The 18,131-nt window shown below is 40.7% G+C and overlaps 1 protein-coding gene across 1 annotated transcript in view; it reads right to left on the bottom strand.

The window, feature by feature from the left end:
- Positions 1-11,442: 11,442 nt before the first annotated feature.
- The window catches only part of PAK1 (p21 (RAC1) activated kinase 1), a gene marked incomplete at both ends in the record, with an annotated part of 127,928 nt that continues 121,239 nt past the window's right edge, over positions 11,443-18,131 (bottom strand). The window contains one exon of the mRNA XM_080718896.1: positions 11,443-11,601. Coding sequence (XP_080575022.1) covers positions 11,443-11,601 — 159 coding nt within the window. The remainder of the gene's footprint in view (positions 11,602-18,131) is intronic.

The raw sequence follows: 18,131 nt of genomic DNA, 5'->3' as shown, positions 1-18,131 counted from the left end.
GATCAAGTACTGAAATTTTTTTAAAAAAGCTTTTAGAAACAGAAGCATCAAACATATCTAAGTCATTCACTAAGCCAACCATGAAAAGGAGGGAGGAAGAAACGGGGTGGGAATTGGGGAAGGGCTAATTGAGTGATGTGTGCATGTATGCCTCTACCATCTTGTACTCCATTCAAATGCATGACTACTATGCACCAATAAAAAGGGCAAAAAAGCCAGGCGTGGTGGCGCACACTTGTAATCCCAGCATTTGGGAGACCGAGACTGGAGGATCGCAGTTTGCGGACAAGCCTTAGCTACTTAGTGAAGCCCTCCGCAACTTGGTAAGATCCTGTTTCAAAATAAAAATACAAAATAGGGCAGGGGGTGTAGCCCCGAGGTCAAATGCTCCTGGGTTCCATCTCCAGAGCCACAAAAAAAAAAAAAAAAAAAGGAAAAAAAGAAACAGCAGCATCCGTTAGGTAAAAATATACTTCAAAAAGGAACAATTCTGAGACATTACTGATTTAGGGAGATAGGATTATGTGGATGTAGTGCTTTTTAAATTATATATTTTCATAATGACTGCATTTTATATAATGAATAAGTTTATTTTTGTAATCAATTTTTAAAACAGAAATGTTAAAAAGATATAAAGAGCGTGGTGTGGTGGCGCACGCTTGTAATCCCCGCGCTTGGGAGGCGGAGACAGGAGGATCGCGCAGGTTCGAAGCCAGCCGTGCGCGCTGGCTTAAGAGACCCTGTTTCCAAATAAAAATGTAAAAATAGGTCTGGGAGTGTAGCCTGGAGGTAGAAGGGCTTCCAGGAACCCCAGTACCACCAAAAAAAAAAAAAAAAAAAAAAAAAAGTCAGCCGCTCTGGCTTAAGAGACCCTGTTTCCAAATAAATATGTAAAATAGGTCTGGGAGTATAGCCCGGAGGTAGAAAGGTTTCCAGGAACCCCAGTGCCACACATATATATATATATATATATATATATATATATATATATATATATATATATAATATACTACGGGCAGCTGCATGGGGATAAGTGGGTGAAAAGGCTTCACCTGTGCCGTCCAAAGTTTCATTTACTGTTCTCTCCAGAAAGCTGCTCAAGTCACCAGAGGAAGAGGTGTCAGCAATTCCACATTTGTACCAGAGGGCCTTCACGCAGTGCTGGCCCTATGGGACTGTGCCCTGGACCCTAATCTCAACTCTGAATAGGTCAGAAGGAGGGACCAGTGAGGGTGGAAGTCTGGAGAAGGCAACCTAAGACCCCTTCCCACCTCAGGCTTTTCTACTTAAAGATTACATTTTATTTTACATCATCATCATCATTATTATTATTATTATTATTATTATTATTATTATTATGGTACTGGGGATAGAACCCTTCTACCTCTGGCTAAAATCCCAGACCTATTTTTTTTATATTTTTTATTTGGAAACAGGGTCTCTTAAGCCAGCGAGACTGGCTTCGAACCTGCGCAATCCTCCTGTCTCTGCCTCCAAGCGCGGGGATTACAAGCATGCGCCACCACGCCCAGATTCCCGGCTTTTTTTGTTTTTTAATTTTATTTTGCGGGTCTGGGGATGGAACCCAAGGGCATTGGACCTCTGAGCTACATCCCCTGCTCTATTTTTTTTTTTTTGAAACAGGGTCTCACTAAGTTGCAGAGGGCCTCACTAAGTAGCTGAGGCTGTCCGCAAACCGCGATCCTCCGGTCTTAGCCTCCCAAATGCTAGGATGACAAGCGTGTGCCACCACGCCCAGCTAAACATTACATTTTAAAAAGAGCAAAACCAAATTGTTTTCTAGTTGGGCATGGGGGTATGTGCCTACCATCCCAGATACTTGGGAGGCTGAGGCAGGAGGATTGCTGAGCCCAGGGGTTTCAGGCCAGCCTGGGTAACAGTAATACTCTAAGAACAAGCAAACAAAATCACTGGGAGCTGTGGCACATGCCTGTAATCCCAGCTACTCAAGGGGGCTAAAGTAGAAGAACTGCAAGTTCAGGCTAGCCTGCATAACTAAGCAAGACTTTGTTTAAAAAAATATAAATAAAATAACATAACCCCTGTTTTGCGTTATATGTTATTGTGTTCCACTCAGTCAAGCAATTCTCTGTACATCTAAGAGACATAGCCTAGCCGGGCATGGTGACATGGGCATGGTGACACAAGCCTGCAATCCCAGCTAACAGGAAGCCTGAGGCAGAAGGATTACAACACTGAGGTCAAGACCCTGTTTCAAAATAAAATAGGATCTGGGCATGGTGGGGCACACCTGTAAGTACTTGGGAGGCTGAGACAGGAGGATCACAGGTTTGCAGCCAGCCTCAGTAACTTAGTGAGGCCCTCTGCAACTTAGTGAGACCTTGTTTCAAAATAAAATATAAAGCAGACTGGGGATGTAGCTCAAAGTTATATACAAAGTTATGTCCCTGGGTCCAATATCCCATCACCACAATATATACATACATACATACATACATACATACATACATACATACAGTAAAATAGGAGGCCAAGGCAGAAGGATCACAGATTTGAGGTCAATGTGTGATAACTTAGTGAGACACTGTTCAAAATAAAAAATAAGCCGGGCGTGGTGGCGCACGCTTGTAATCCCCGCACTTGGGAGGCGGAGACAGGAGGATTGCGCAGGTTCGAAGCCAGCCCTGCGCTGGCTTAAGAGACCTTGTTTCCAAATTAAAAAAAAAAAAAGTATAAAATAGGTCTGGGAGTGTAGCCCAGAGATAGAAGGGTTTCCAGTACCACCTAAATAAATAAATAAATAAATAAATAAATGGGCTGGGGATGTAGCTAAGATACAGTAAAGGGGGGCACTGGGAATGTAACTCAGTGCTAGAGTACTTGCATAGTATGTGTGAGACAAAGGAAAGGAGGGAGGGAGGGAGGAAGGGGTCTCTCCTGGTAACTGGGAGCCAGTAGTACCCAGGGGTCATAAGTACTGGGATTGTAAACCAGGTCAGGAGGCCCCAAGCTTCTGGCCGTGAGGAACAGAAGGGCTAGAACGGTGAATGAGACCAGGCCACTGAATGCCAGTCCACCTCTTCAAAGGCGATTTGTTCAGGAGACAGCTTCCACTTGGGGTTTTCTTCCCACACCTGTGTCACTGTTGACAGACTCACTCACATCATGACACGATGGGCAAAGGTCTCTTTGAGCTTCACTTTCCTCGTGGGGATAACAACAACAGAGGCCAGTTCCGAGGGCTAAATTACACACTGCATGTAAATCACATTGTAAGGATCCAATAAATGAAAATCACAAAGGACCTGGATGAAAGAATGGAGAACGCTGCTGCCTCTCGGTATCCACGTGAGTCTCCACTTTGCGCAGCTCCCCAGGCGCTACCCGGCGGGCAGCACAGGGATGGAGGACACAGGCCGGTACCGCACCAGGTTTAGAAGAACAATCAGACAAGCAGCTCACCATGAAGAAGTAAGGGTGGTTAAGCTTGCTCAGGAGTGGAATGTTGTCTGTGGTCACTGAGTTAATCCTGGAGCACCACGCCAGGGAATAGAGCCAGGGCTGATTGACAACGTACAAGTTGATGTAGATGTTAGCTTCTTTATAGTCTCTGCAACAACAAGCAGGCCCCACAGGGAGTCAGACCCATTTTCACTCTCAACATCTAACAGGGGAACAGCTACAGTGCTTGTGAAAGGTGGTGCCTAAATCCCCAGAAACACCTGATCCAGGGACAGCCCGAGACTCGTTATGGCAGAAAAGTTTCATGCAGTGAGATGGGGGATGGATCTCGTGCCTCTGCTCCCGCAGGGACAGTGGCATGCTAGTAAACTAGAGGTTCTTAAGAGAATGTCAACAAAGGAAAGAAGCACAGAAAAAATGAAGGGGGAAGGGAGTTCCTATTTGTAGCATTTGGACATTTCCATGGCATAAATACTACTACAGCCAATTTCAAGCTACTGATTTGCAAAACTGGACTCTATAAAAGTTTTGAAAACTTTTGCTCGGAGAAAGATCCTGTTAAGAAGATGCTACAGATTAGATACAGACTAGAAGAAAATATTGGTAAACTATGTACATGTATACAGGGACTAGTATCTTGAATATATAAAGGACTCTCAAAATTCAACAATTAAAAAGCCCACATTTCAATGAAGAGTGTATATACACACAATAGGTATATATACATATACATACACACACACACACACACACACACACACACACACACACATATATATATATATATATATATATATATATATATATATTAGTTCAAAACTAATATGGGCAACTTAGTGAGACCCTGTCTAAAAAAGAAACAAAACCCTGGGCATGGCAGCACATGCATTAGCATATTTGGGAGGCTGAGGCAGTAGGATCACACATTCAAGACCAGCCTCAGCAATTTAGCAAGACCTTTAGCAGCTCACTGAGATACCATTTCAAAATAATAATGATAAAAAGGACCAAGAGTGTAACTCAGAGGTAGAATGCCCCTGCATTAAATCCCTAGTTTTAAATAAAATAACAGCTGGCGTGGTGGCGCACGATCGTAATCCCAGCATTTAGGAGGCTGAGACAGGATCACAGTTCGGAAGATACTTTACATGGAGTAAACCAGGTACAGAAAGACAAATACTGGATAATCTCACTTATATATGAAATCTTAAAAAGTCAAACTTACAGAAGTACAGAGTAGAATGGGCATTACCAAAATCCAGGGGTGAGGAAAGAGAGAGAGAGTGGTGAAAGGGTACAAATTCTCAGTTAGACAGAAGGAAAACTTTCCTTTGATTTACTATTCAGCAAAATGACTATAGTCAATAATAATGTTTTCTATTATTTAAAAATAGCTAAGAGAGTAAATTTCAAATGTCATAATAAAAAATGATAAACGGAGCTGGGTGTGGTGGGGCAGGCCTATAATCCCCATACTTGAGAGACAAGATCACCAATTCCAAACAGCCTCAGCAATTTAGGCTCTCAGCAACCTAATGGGACCCTGTTTCCAAATAAAAATCAAATAGGGCTGGGGGTATAGCTCGGAAGTAGAATGCCCCTGAACTGAATCCTGAGCAACACACACACACACACACACACACACACACACACACACAGAGAAAAAAAGTGAGGTAATGGATATGTTATTTCATTTGGTTTAGTCATTCATTCCACATTGTGTGTGTGTGTGTGTGTGTGTGTGTGTGTGTGTGTGTGTGTGTGTATCACATTGTACCCTATAAATGTATATAATTATAATTTACCTATTTATTTATTTGCTTGTTCATATATTTATTTTTCAGTCCTGGGGATTGAACCCAGGAGCATTCTACCTCTGAGCCTTATTTTTTATTCTTTATTTTGAAACAGGATCTAAGTTGTGGAGGCATGCTCCTTAAGTAGCTGAGGCTGGTTGCAAACCTGCAATCCTCCTGTCTCAGCCTCCCAAGTACTAGGATTACAAGGGTGTGCTACCAGGTCTGGCATGATTTGTCAATGTAATACTCATTTTAGCCATGCATGGAAGTACATGCCTGTAATTTCAGCACTTGGGAACCTGAGCTAGAAGGATTGCAGGTTTGAGGCCAGCCTCAGTAACATAGCAAGACCCTGTTTCCAAATAAAAAATGAAACGGGCTAGAAAGGGGTGAGGGTAACTAGAAAGTTGGACATCCCTGGGTGTAATCTCCAGTACCAGTAATAGTGATAATATAATAATAACAATAATATTAATTTTAAATTTTTCTTTGAAACACTTAAAAATTTCTAGCACTGTGGTAGAGCACGCTTGTAATCCCAGCATTTGGGAGGCTGAGACAGGAGGATTGTGGTTTGTGGACAGCCTCAGCTACTTAATGAGGCCCTCTGCAACTCAATGAGTTTCTGTTTCAAAATAAAGAATAAAAAATCGGGCTGAGAGTATAGCTCAGAGGTAGAATTGACCTGGGTTCCATCCCCATTACCGCAAACAAAACAAAACAAAATTCTAGCATCAAAAACTGAAATAGAAGAAGACATAGGTTCATATAATTTGGGGTCAAAAAGTTTTTTAAAGCATTTTGTTCAAAATGACAATTTTGCAATGATTTGTGACTAGTCTAATGGACTAAGATATGAACCTTCATCATAGAGAATATACCTGAAATGTGATTATAGTAATAAATATTATGGTCATAAGCATTACAAAATATTTAAGGGATAACTGCTTACGTTCTTAAAATTTAGAGGTTCTTAGCCAGGCATGGTGGTGCACGCCTGTAATCCCAGTACTTGGGAAGCTGAGACAGGAGGATCGCAGGCTCAAGGACAGCCTCAGGAAGTAGTAAGACCCTTATCAACCCAGTGAGATCCTGTTTCAAAAAAGAAAAAGAAAAAGAAAATAGGGCTGAGGGTGTAGCTCAGAGGTAGAATGTCTCTGGGTTTAATCCCCACTACCAAAAAATAAAAAACAAAAAAAAATTTAGAGGTCCTTTAGAGGAATTATTTGAAACAAAGTCCTCCTCATGAACTTATGGTGATTGACTTTGTAGTACACCTATGTGGGAAAAGCCCGGTCTCTTACTAAGAGTTCACGTCTTCCTTAAGGAGAAGGGCGATGTCTTGCCCCTGCTGACCTTTCACATAAAACCATCATGGTTACCTGTATACTACTATTTTTTTTTTTTTGGTGTGTGTGTGTGTGTGTGTGTGTGTGTGTGTGTGTGTGTGTGTGTGATACTGGGGATGGAACCAGGGACTTTTTACCTCTGAGCTACATCCCCGGCCCTATTTTTTTAATTCTTTATTTTGAAACAGGGTCTCACTGAGTTGCAAAGGGCCTCACTAAATAGATAAGGCTGGCCACGAACCTGGATCCTCCTGTCTTAGCCTCCCAAAGGCTGGGATTACAAGTATGTGCCACCATGCCCAGCTACTACTCAGTAAATATTTGCTGACCTAAACTGTTTTACTTTATAAAAAGGTTTAGGAAATACCTTTGTTAAGGTTTTTTTTTGTTTTGTTTTGTTTTTTGTTTTTTAGGGTGTTTTTTTTTTTTGGTACTGGAAATTGAACCCAGAGGCCTTCTACTTCTGAACTACATCCAAGCCCTATTATTTTTTACTTTTACTTTTATTCTTTTTATTTTTTATTTTGACTTGCCTAGTTGCTGAAGGTCTTACTAGGCTGCTGATAGCCTTGAACCTGTAATCTTGTCTCAGCCTACATTGGGATTACAGGTATGTGTCAGCTACCTGTTAGATTTGATGCCAGTTGAAACTATGCCCATATAACTATGGCCATGGACCAATTTCAAAGATAGAGTGGTGAAAGAATATGGACTCTGAAGTCTATCAGTTCTATATATATTTTTGTTTTGTTTTGTTTTGTCTTTTTGTTTTTTGGTGGTACTGGGGGTGAAACCCAGAGGCCTTCTACCTCTGAGCTTTACTCCCAGACCTATTTTATATTTTTATTTGGAAACAGGGTCTCACTAAGTTGCTGAGAGCCTTGCTAAATAGCTGAGGCTGGCTTTGAACCCGTGCACTCCTCCTGTCTCAGCCTCCCAAGCGCGGGGATTACAAGCGTGTGCCACCACGCCCAGCTTCAGTTCTATATTTATTTATTGATTGATTGATTGATTGATTTTTATTTTTTTGGTGGTACTGGAGGTGGAACCCAGAGGCTTTCTACCTCCGGGCTATACTCCCAGCCCTATTTTATATCTTATTTGGAAACAGGGTCTCACTAAGTTGCTGAGAGCCTCACTAAGTAGCTGAGGCTGGCTTCGAACCTGCACGATCCTCCTGTCTCAGCCTCCCAAGTGTGGGGATTACAAGCGTGCGCCACCAATCCCAGCTCTATCAGTTCTATACTTAAAACCCAGGTTCAAGCTGGGCGTGGTGGCGCATGCTGTTAATCCCAGTACCTGGGAGGCCGAGACAAGAAGATCACAGGTACAGCTTCAGCAGCATAGTGAGACTCTCAGCAACCCAGCAAGGTCCCCTTTCAAACAAAAAAGGAGTCTAGAAAAAAGGAGTATAGAATGCTCCTGGGTTCAGTCTCTAATACCACACACACACACACACACACACACACACACACACACACACACGAAAAACAAGTCTACAGTGACTTCTACCAGCATATCAACTTCGGTGAATTATCTAACCTCAAATGGGAAATGATGATACATTGATACCTTCACCATGCAACATAGGAGGACGATGATAAGAGCAGTAGCTAACATTTACTGCATTCCTACAGTTGCCCAGCATTTTGCTGTTTGCATAGTATGAATGATCACGTTTTAACTATTCCAGCATGCACTACTGTTACAGTAATTTTGAAAAGATAAAACTGACTGTTAGGTACTTGTTCAAAGTCACATGTGTAGCTAATGTGTAGGCCAGGATTTGAAACACACCCTGCAGCCTAAAAACAGAGAACTTAATGCATAATGAAGGTCCAATAAATAGAAAATATTATTTTTATGTGGTACTGGGGATTGATCCCAGATACATTCTACCTCTGAGCTTCACCCTCAACCCTATTTTATTTATTTATTTATTTATTTATTTATTTATTATATTTATTTATTTATGTGTGGTACTGGGGTTCCTGGAAGCCCTTCTGCCTCTGGGCTACACTCCCAGACCTATTTTTATATTTTTACTTGGAAACAGGGTCTCTTAAGCCAGTGAGGCTGGCTTCGAACCTGCGCGATCCTCCTGTCTCTGCCTCCCAAGCGCGGGGATTACAAACATGTATCACCACGCCTGGCGCTCTTATTTTATTTTTATTTCAAAACAGGGTCTAACTAGGTTGATGAGAGTCTCACTATTTGCTGAGGCTGTCTTCAAACCTGCAATCCTCTTGGCTCAGCCTCCCAAATATTGGTATTACAGGTGTATACCACTTCACCTGGCTCTGTTTTATTTTTTATTTTTAAACAAGGTCTTGCTAAGTTATCCCTGATTGTCCTGTCTTAGCCCCCAAATATTGGGATTATGAGAATGCCATGTGCCACTACTCCTGGCAAATGGAAACCATTATAATTATTTTTGAGCTAGTAAATCATTCTAAGTCCGCATTAAGAGAAATAAATCATCTTAGAGTAAGCTTCAAAATGAAAAAAAGAAGTAAAAAATAGAAAGATGCTTAAGATAGAGTCAGTTGAATAAAGAGAAATCTTCTGTATGGAAAATAGTAAAAAATAAACACGTGTGTGTGTGTGTGTGTGTGTGTGTGTGTGTGTGTGTGTGTGTGTGTACATTTGCCCAATAGCCTGGCTCATGCCTTGGGATGCAGAAATTTATATCGTGGAATTTTTATGAAGTCTAAGGAGACTTTGGGGAGATATATAAACATATATCTCTCCAAGGAAGACTTTGTCTCTAAAGCATTTAGAATTATCAGAAAATATATTTTCAGTCAGGTGTGGTGGTGCACGCTTGTAATCCCAGTACCTGGGAGGCTGGGACAGGAAGAGTACAGGATCACGGACATCCTCAGAGATGCAAGGACCCCTGCAACTTAGTGAGGCTCAGTTTCAAACTAAAAAATAAAATAGGGTTGGGGTGTAGCTCAGAGGTAGAATGCCCCTAGGTTTAATCCCTAGTACCACCAAAAAAAAAAAAAAAAAAAGAGAAAGAAAATGTATTTTAAATTTTAGGATAGTCAAGAGTGAAAAGCCAGGCATGGTGGCGCACGCTTGTAATCCCCACGCTTGGGAGGCGGAGACGGGTGGATCACGCAGGTTCGAAGCCAGCCATGTGCGCTGGCTTAAGAGACCCTGTTTCCAAATAAAAAAAAGTAAAAAAATAGGTCTGGGAGTGTAGCCCGGAGGTAGAAGGGCTTCCAGGAACCCCAGTACCACACACACAAAAAAAATAGTCAAGAATGGTGGTGCATGCATGTAATCCCAGTACCTGGGAGTCTGAGACAGGAGGATCACAGGTTCACAGCCAGCCTCAGCTACTTAGTGAGGCCTGCCATAACTTAGTGAGATCCTGTTTTAAAAAAGAATAAAAAATAGGGCTGGGGCTTAGAAGTAGAATGGCCATGAGTTCAATCCCCAGTTTCACAAAAAATAAATATATAAATAAATGATAAATAAATATAAAAATAAAAAATAAAAAACTAAGAAAAAGGGATATGGATTAAACTAAGAAGTGAGTAGTAACATTTAAGTTTGGAAGAGTTATTTTATTTCCATGTGCTTTTAATTCTGAAAAGCTATCTCCAATTGTATATTTATTTATTTATTTACTTACTTATTTTTAATTTTTTGGTGGTACTGCGGATGGAACCCTTCTACCTCTGGGCTACACTCCCAGACCTATTTTATATTTTTATTTGGAAACAGGACCTTTTAAGCCAGCAAGGCTGGCTTTGAACCTGCACGATCCTCCTGTCTCCACCTCCCAAGCATGGGGATTACAAGTGTGCGCCACCACGCCCAGCTCCAACTGTATATTTATAAGCATGGTGGTTAATAATTTTAGTTGCTTCTCATGCTTGGCTACTTAAAGTTTTTTAAAATAATGGCTTAGCTAATAGTCTTAATTATGTCTATAAGAAATTGACAGCCAGGCCTGGTGGCGCATGCTTATAATCCTAGTACTTAAAGGCTGGGACAGGAAGATTGCAGTTTCAAAGCCAGCCTTGGCAACTTGAAGAGGCTCTCAGCAACCTAGTGAAACCCTCTTTCCAAATAAGAAATAAAATCAGGCCAGGGTATATGTAACTTGGAGGTAGAATTCCTCTTCAATCCCTAGTACCAAAAAATACACACACACACACACACACACACACACACACACACACACAGAGAGAGAGAGAGAGAGAGAGAGAGAGAGAGAGAGAGAGAGAGAGAGAGGAAGAACTATCTAGATCACAAGGCTATTTATTAAAGTACTATAATGGCAAGAGAAAATAAACAACTTTGAGTTCTGGCTTTTTAATGTCCATATAAACACAGAAATGCTGTAGGGAGTGGTGGTATGTGCCTCTAATCCCAACTACTCAGTAAGGTGAGACAGGAAGGTAGAAAGCTCAAGGCCAGCCTGGACAATTTAGAAAGATCCTGTCTCAAATAAATAGAAAAGGCTCAGTGGTAGAATGCCTGCCCAGCAAGCATGAGGCCCTGGGTTCAATTCCCAGTACTATGTATGTATGTGTATATGTATGTATGTATGTATACCTATGTATACACACATATACACATATACAATATACAAAAAAGTATGTTGAACGGTGGCAACTTGGAGAGCATAGAAGAGGAGCTGTAGTCTATCTTCCAGGGGCACAGATCTGTGCCTGATGAACGTTTGTTGGCAGAGGGAAGGATAGGAAGAAGAAAGCTGAGGATTCCAAGAAGATACAAATCCTAAAACGAGAAGAGGAAGTTAAGTTCTTCAGGCGGGATGTATATTCTGTACAATAAGGCAGTATATATCAAGAGGTGTGGTCAAACACTTACCTTAACCCATTGTAGAACAACCTCTTGTAGTCAACATTTATTATACTGATATTTTCTTCTTCAAGGCTTTCAAGGGTCCATAAACGGCCCACATGCTGAAAACCAGGAGCCATGTACCTGACATACTCCCTATCATGACTTGGCAACCAAAAAATCTGTAAGGGGAAACAGGAAGTCCTTCAGTGGATAATTAACTGTCTAGGTATAAATAGCCCCATGGAAAATGGATAAGGCTCTATTTCAGCACCGGTTAGTAGTGCTATAGCAAGCAGAAAAAATTCTAGCCCTTGATCAAACAGCCAACCTGGCCTAGTGCGGTCCGATGAACTTTTATGATAGGCCTTCACCAAGACTGCTTGGGAGCTGAGCTGTCCTAGGACGTCTCCACTTACCAGTTAACACTACAGGCAAGGCCAACTGTGTACTGAAAGCTTCCTACTGAAAAGTGGATGAGGAGTTGGAAGATACGGACACAGGTGGGAATGAAAAAAATCTCTGGTTGGTGGTGCTCAGAAGCATCTTTGAGAGGAGTTATTTCCTGCCAACAGGAATATTTGACACATCTGTGCAAATAAATTGCAAGAAGATACATATTTGTTTTATTCATATATTTGTTTTATTTAATAAATAAATATGGTCACATATTTATTTATTTGTAACCCTCCCATATTCTGAGAATTTGAGTGATTTGTAACAACTGACTCGTCCAGATGCAGAGTTGCTTCTAAAAAACATGAGAAATTTTCTACTCAAATAAGAACTGTTATCTTTCTCTATCATTCATTAAAGTTAACTCCTGCTGGGTGTGGTGGCACACGCTTGTAATTCCAGTACGTGGAAGGCTGGGACAGAGGACTGTAGGTTTGTGGCCAGCCTCCACTACTCAGTGAGACCCTGTTTCAAAAAGTATAAAACAGGGGCTAGGGGTGTAGCTCAGAGGTAGAATGCCCCTGGGTTCCATCCCTAGTAACACACACACACACACACACACACACACACACACACACACACACACAATAACTCCTCAAAGCCTTAGTGTTATGAATATAATAATCTATGAATATAATATAATAATCTATGAATATATGAATAATCTATGAATATAATAATCTATGTTGGTGATGATGCAGATCACATCAAGTAGTTATTATACACAAATCTCTTGAACAGGATACTGATATTTAACTTGTTTTGGAACAGCAAACTGTTTCAATGTTTTCCCTCACTGAGATAAATTTAACTGGTCATTCTCAAGACTGCCACATGTCGCTGTATAAACAATAATCTCCATTTTATAGGAAGTGAAATTACTTAAAGATCCCAGGGAAGATCTACAAGGTAGGTCAAAGTTAACTACTGTGCTACTGGGATATGCTACCCGCCCCCCAGCCTCTACCATACATACTAAGATAAACATACCAGATGTTGTTCAATTTTAGAGTCAAGGATCACCCTTACTACTTCACGGACAAATGTGTTTCTTAAAGGATGTTTTGGTGGAGGGCCAAAAAGATCAAATATCAAAAACTTTTTTTCCTTCTTTGCAAGTTTCAACAAATCAGCTAGTTGTGGAATCGACTGATTGCTTGCTCTTTTTTTATCAGCCTCTGATGGAGGGTCCATTTCAAAAAATGGTCTGCGCTAAAAATAAATACATCAAAGAAAACATTGGTTTCCATCAGAAGCATTTTCCAGTCCTGCTTTGCAGCCCCACACCCAGCTCTACCTCCAAACTGCATCAAGCCAAAATTGTTAAGGTGCTGTTTCCAGTTTGATTGACAGCTTCAATGAAATACCAAACAAAAGTCAAGAAATTTTACTGTTATTGTTTTTATGTTTAACATATTAATTTTTATTGTATTAATGTTTGCCAGAGGGCACTCTACTACTAAGCTATCAATAAATTTTCCCATTAATTTAGATTTTTGGGAGTTTTGTTACATGTTCAGCATACAAAATCTTGCACTTGATATTTTGAGTGATATTATACTGTTATTATTTTGTTAATTTTGAATTCCAATTATTCATTACTGGAATATAGAAATAAAACTGATGGTTACATACAGATTTTGTATCCTGTGACCTTGCTAAATTCACTTATTAATTCGAGGAACATTTTTTGGGGGGAAGGGTATTGGGAGTTAAACCCAAAGTATTCTACTACTGAACTATCCCTATTTTATTTTGGTCTAAGTTACCCTATAGTGGCCTTCAACCTGTCTGTAATCCTCCTGTCGCAGCCTAAGTACTAGTATTACAGACATGTACCACTGAGCCCTACTTCTAGAAACATTTTTTTATGATACTGTAGATTGAACCCAGCAGCATTCTACCTCTGAGCTGTATCCCCAGACTTTTATTTTGAAACAGGGTCTCGCTAAACTTCTGAGGCTGGCCTTGAACCTGCCATCCTCCTATCTAAGGCCAGGTACTGGGATTATAGGTATGTACTACCAGGCCCTTCTTCTAAAAGTGTGTGTGTGTGTGTGTGTGTTTGTGTGTGTGTGTGTGTGTGTGTGTGTTTGTGTGTGTGTGTTAGTTACTGGGGGTTGAACCCAGGAACATTCTATCTCTGAGGATTACACCTCTAGTCCTTTTTATTTTTATTTGAAACAGGATCTTACTAAGTATTTGAGTCTCACTAAGTTGCTGAGGCTGTCTTTGAACCTGCGATCCTCTGGCCTCAGCCTCCCAAGTACTGGAATTACAGGTGTGCACCACCACGCCTGGCTCAAAACTGACCCTTCTTATTGTACCTATGTAAATTAATAAAGCCAAATAACACAAAATCAAAATCACGGTGAGACCAGTCTCTAAATCATCAGTACAGGTTACAATCATAACAAGAGGCTGATAAATAATCTAAACTTAGAAATAAGGCAAAAAAGCCGGGCGTGGTGGCGCACGCTTGTAATCCCCGCGCTTGGGAGGCGGAGACAGGAGGATGGCGCAGGTTCGAAGCCAGCCGCGCTGGCGTAAGAGACCCTGTTTCAAAAATATAAAATAGGTCTGGGAGTGTAGCTCAGAGGTAGAAGGGTTTCCAGGAAATCCCAGTACCACCAAAAAAAAAAAAAAGGAAATAAGGCAAAAAGTTGATTTCTTTATTCTTTCTTTCCCTCCCTCCCTCCCTTCCTTCCTTCCTTCTTTCTGTTCTTTTCTTTTCTTTTTTTGTGTGATATTGAGGAGGAAACCCAGAGGCATTCTTCCTCAGAGCTACATCACCAGCTCTATTTTATTTTTTTTATTTTGAAACACTGTCTCACTAAATTGCAGAGGGTCTCATGAACTGCTGAGGCTGGCCAAGCACCTGCCATTCTCCTGTCTCAGCTTCCCAAATACTGGGATTCCAAGTGTGCGCCACCACACCCAGCTAAAAAGTTGATTTTCTAACATTGTAATAGCACAAAAGAGCATTGTTAAACAAGCCCACCTAAGAGTTGTCTGATTATTAGGGAAGTGCACTTTTGTTTAGGGCCCAGGCTATGTAAAATTCAATGTTAACTTGTACAAAACACTTGACTATATGCAGGTTGGTTTCTTCTCTTCTGAGTGGGTTTTGTCATCCTGCTTTTTCTCTCATCAATGGATTAAGAAAAACTTCTGCTCACTACTTATTTGCATGAAAATTATGATTACAATTTTGAGAATTATACTTTCACTAAAAGACATAACAAAGTCCCACAGAAATGTCAGTCAGAACTTTGTGTGTGTGTGTGTGTGTGTGTGTGTGTGTGTGTGTGTGTGTGTGGTGTTGGGAATTGAACCCAGGGGCGTTCTACCTTCAAGCCCTATTTTTTTATTCCTTATTTTGAAACAGAGTCTCACTAGGTTGCAGAGGGCCTTACTAAGTAGTTGAGGCTGGCTATGAACTCAGATCCTCCTGGCTCAGCCTCCTAAGCACTGGGATTACAAGCGTGTGCCACAACTCCCAGCTTCCCTAGAACTTCTTTATATATTCTTATTTCATTATCATTTAGATTGTTATGGACTCAAAGCAACAGGGCAAACTGATCATGGACTATATCATGGGAGCCTCCAAAACTATAAACCTTTTCTCATGATGAATTGGTTATCTCAGGTATTTGTTATAGTAACAGAAAGCTGACTAACACACAGTTTGATTTTCATCATCTCAGGACTAATATACTAATAAATAATGACTAATTCACAACCACCTTCAATTAATTATCATACCTATCTAATGAAGAACCACAATACGAATCACTAGAATAACTTTACAACCAAGTTCTTTGCTGCAAAAAAAAAAATTACCCAAACTTCCAAGTCTTTTAAGTAACATGCTAACATCACTACACAACTTCTGACCATATAGCACGAAAGCAAATAAAATGAAACCTGAAGTTCCCTAGATATTCATATGGACCCTCAGTGAAAGCCAAAGTCCTCTAGATAGTCATATCTGAAGCCCAGGTTCCAGGATACTAACTAGTTCCATATGTACATCCTAGTGGAATATGTTTAGTTTTTACATAAACATGTATCCATGTATGATGAGATGTTACATAGGCTACATATTTATAGAAGCCTGCACTACCAGAGTAATCCCAGATTTTTACAGAAGGTAACAGCATTTATGTACTTCTAGGAGAACAAGTACTCTAGGGAGTTATCATTATCACAAATTTACTTTCAGCTCTCTCTTATGTTAGCACGTGTTAATTGAATGAGTCCAGAGTGGAATCTCCAAAGACAAGTCCATCTTTACATTATTCTTTTCTTTACTATTCTTCACTATTTTTTGTGAAACATAATCAAACAGCCCTCAGAATTACCATCAAATAAATAGCTGGGTGCAGCGGTACCCACTTAATAATCCCAGTACTTGAGAGGCTGAGATAGGAGGCTTCCAGGTTTAAGGCCAGCCTCAGCAACTTAGCAAGGCCTTCAGTAACTAAGGCCCTATTTCAAAATAAAAATAAAATAAAATAAAATAGGACTGGGGCTGAAGCTTAGTTCAGATGTCCCTGGGTTCAATCCCTAATACCCCCCCACCTCCCCACACAAAAGAATTAATATCAAATATAAATAAAGTTCCATTCTACCCTTAGTACACAATTTGAAAAATCCCTTACTATTTTTTCTAATTACATTATTACCTGGTGAGGGAGCTATTGTCCCTTATGCCCCACACATATGCATACCATGGCATTTTGCTGCCACATGGCTAGTAGTATGCCGTCTGGGCTACTGTCTATCTTGGTGATTTGCTTATTTTCAAAATTAAAGCCTAAAATGAGTAATACAACCAGGCAGAACCTAGGTCTCATGGAGCCCCCTAGATATAAGATATGATGAAAAATGTTATTTTGTTTTCTTTATCCTGAGAAGGCAGAGTTGACTTTTATAATATAAATCTGAGCTGGACACAATGGCACACACCTGTAATCCCAGTACTTGGGAGGTTAAGACAGGAGGATCGCAGGTTCAAGGCCAATCTTATCAACTTAGTGAAACCCTGATTCAAAATAAAAAATAAAATAGGGATGGAGGGGGGCTGGGTGTGATAGTGCACGCTTGTAATCCCAGCATTCGGGAAGTGGAGACCGGAGGCTTGCAATTTGCAGACAGCCTCAGCTACTTAGTGAGGCCCTTCACAACTCAGTGAGATTCTGTTTCAAAAAAAAAAAAGACTAAAAATTAGGGCTAGAGGTGTAGCTCAGAGGTACGATGCTCCTGGGCTCCATCCCCAGCCTTGCAAAACAACAACAAAAAGCAGCTTAAGGGGCAGAAGACCCCGAGCCCCGGGTCCAATCCTCAGTACAAAAAAAAAAAAAAAAAAAAAAAAGCAAAGAAAGACTGTGCTATTCAAAATACTCAGGAAAATGCTATGTATACGGCATACTACTAAAGTTTATGAAATGCCTGGGTAAAAAGGAATTATAACAAGACCAAGTTTACAAGTTTATCTTCAGACTTTCTGGTGGTAGAAAGCAGCAGACTCACCGAGTTACCAGAAAAGCCCTTTGGCCAATGCTATACTTCTACTCCCAAGTCAGGATGGAATCCTGTGTACATCTGTCTACCTTCACCGTTGGGCTTCAGCTCCAGAAGCAGCACGTGAACCCGTACCGAGGATGAACACAATGCAAGTTTGTGGAACTGGAATTGGGTCTTACCTCTGGTTTTATAAACCATTTGCCAGCATTCAGAGTTGACAGAACTTTCCATGTGAAGAAGGCGGGGTATTTAAATGCGTCCTCTGGATGGACCTCCTTGATGTTGGTTGTTCTTCTCAGATCATAGTCATGCATGAGGAAAGGCACATGATCAAAACTGCAGGCAGAGGGAGGAAAGAGGGGAAGAGGCACATGGGCTGGACTTATTTTTATTTATTTATTTTTATTGGTGCATTGTAATCATATATCACATTGGAATACAAGACTTGAGAGGATATACAAGCACACATCATCCAATTAGCCCTCATCCAGCCCCCATCCCATCCCCTCCCCCTCCCTCGATCCCATGCTTATTTGGTGATTAACTTTGATACATTTGTTTATGTGCCTCCTGCCTTTTAAAAAGGCTCCATCCTCCCCTATTCCATACCCTCTGATTAGTCACCTTAATTGCTTGCTATAGGGCCCTTTGTATAACTCGATCTCTTCCTGTTGCCCCTTTCCTCCTAGTTATTGCTGATTAGGGGAAGCATCTGGTGTTTATTTCC

Source organism: Muscardinus avellanarius (assembly GCF_963383645.1).
Source record: "Muscardinus avellanarius genome assembly, chromosome: 1".
Taxonomy (NCBI): Eukaryota; Metazoa; Chordata; class Mammalia; order Rodentia; family Gliridae; genus Muscardinus; species Muscardinus avellanarius.
Note: the sequence above shows the minus strand (reverse complement) of the source record. Positions and strands in the feature narration are given on the sequence as shown.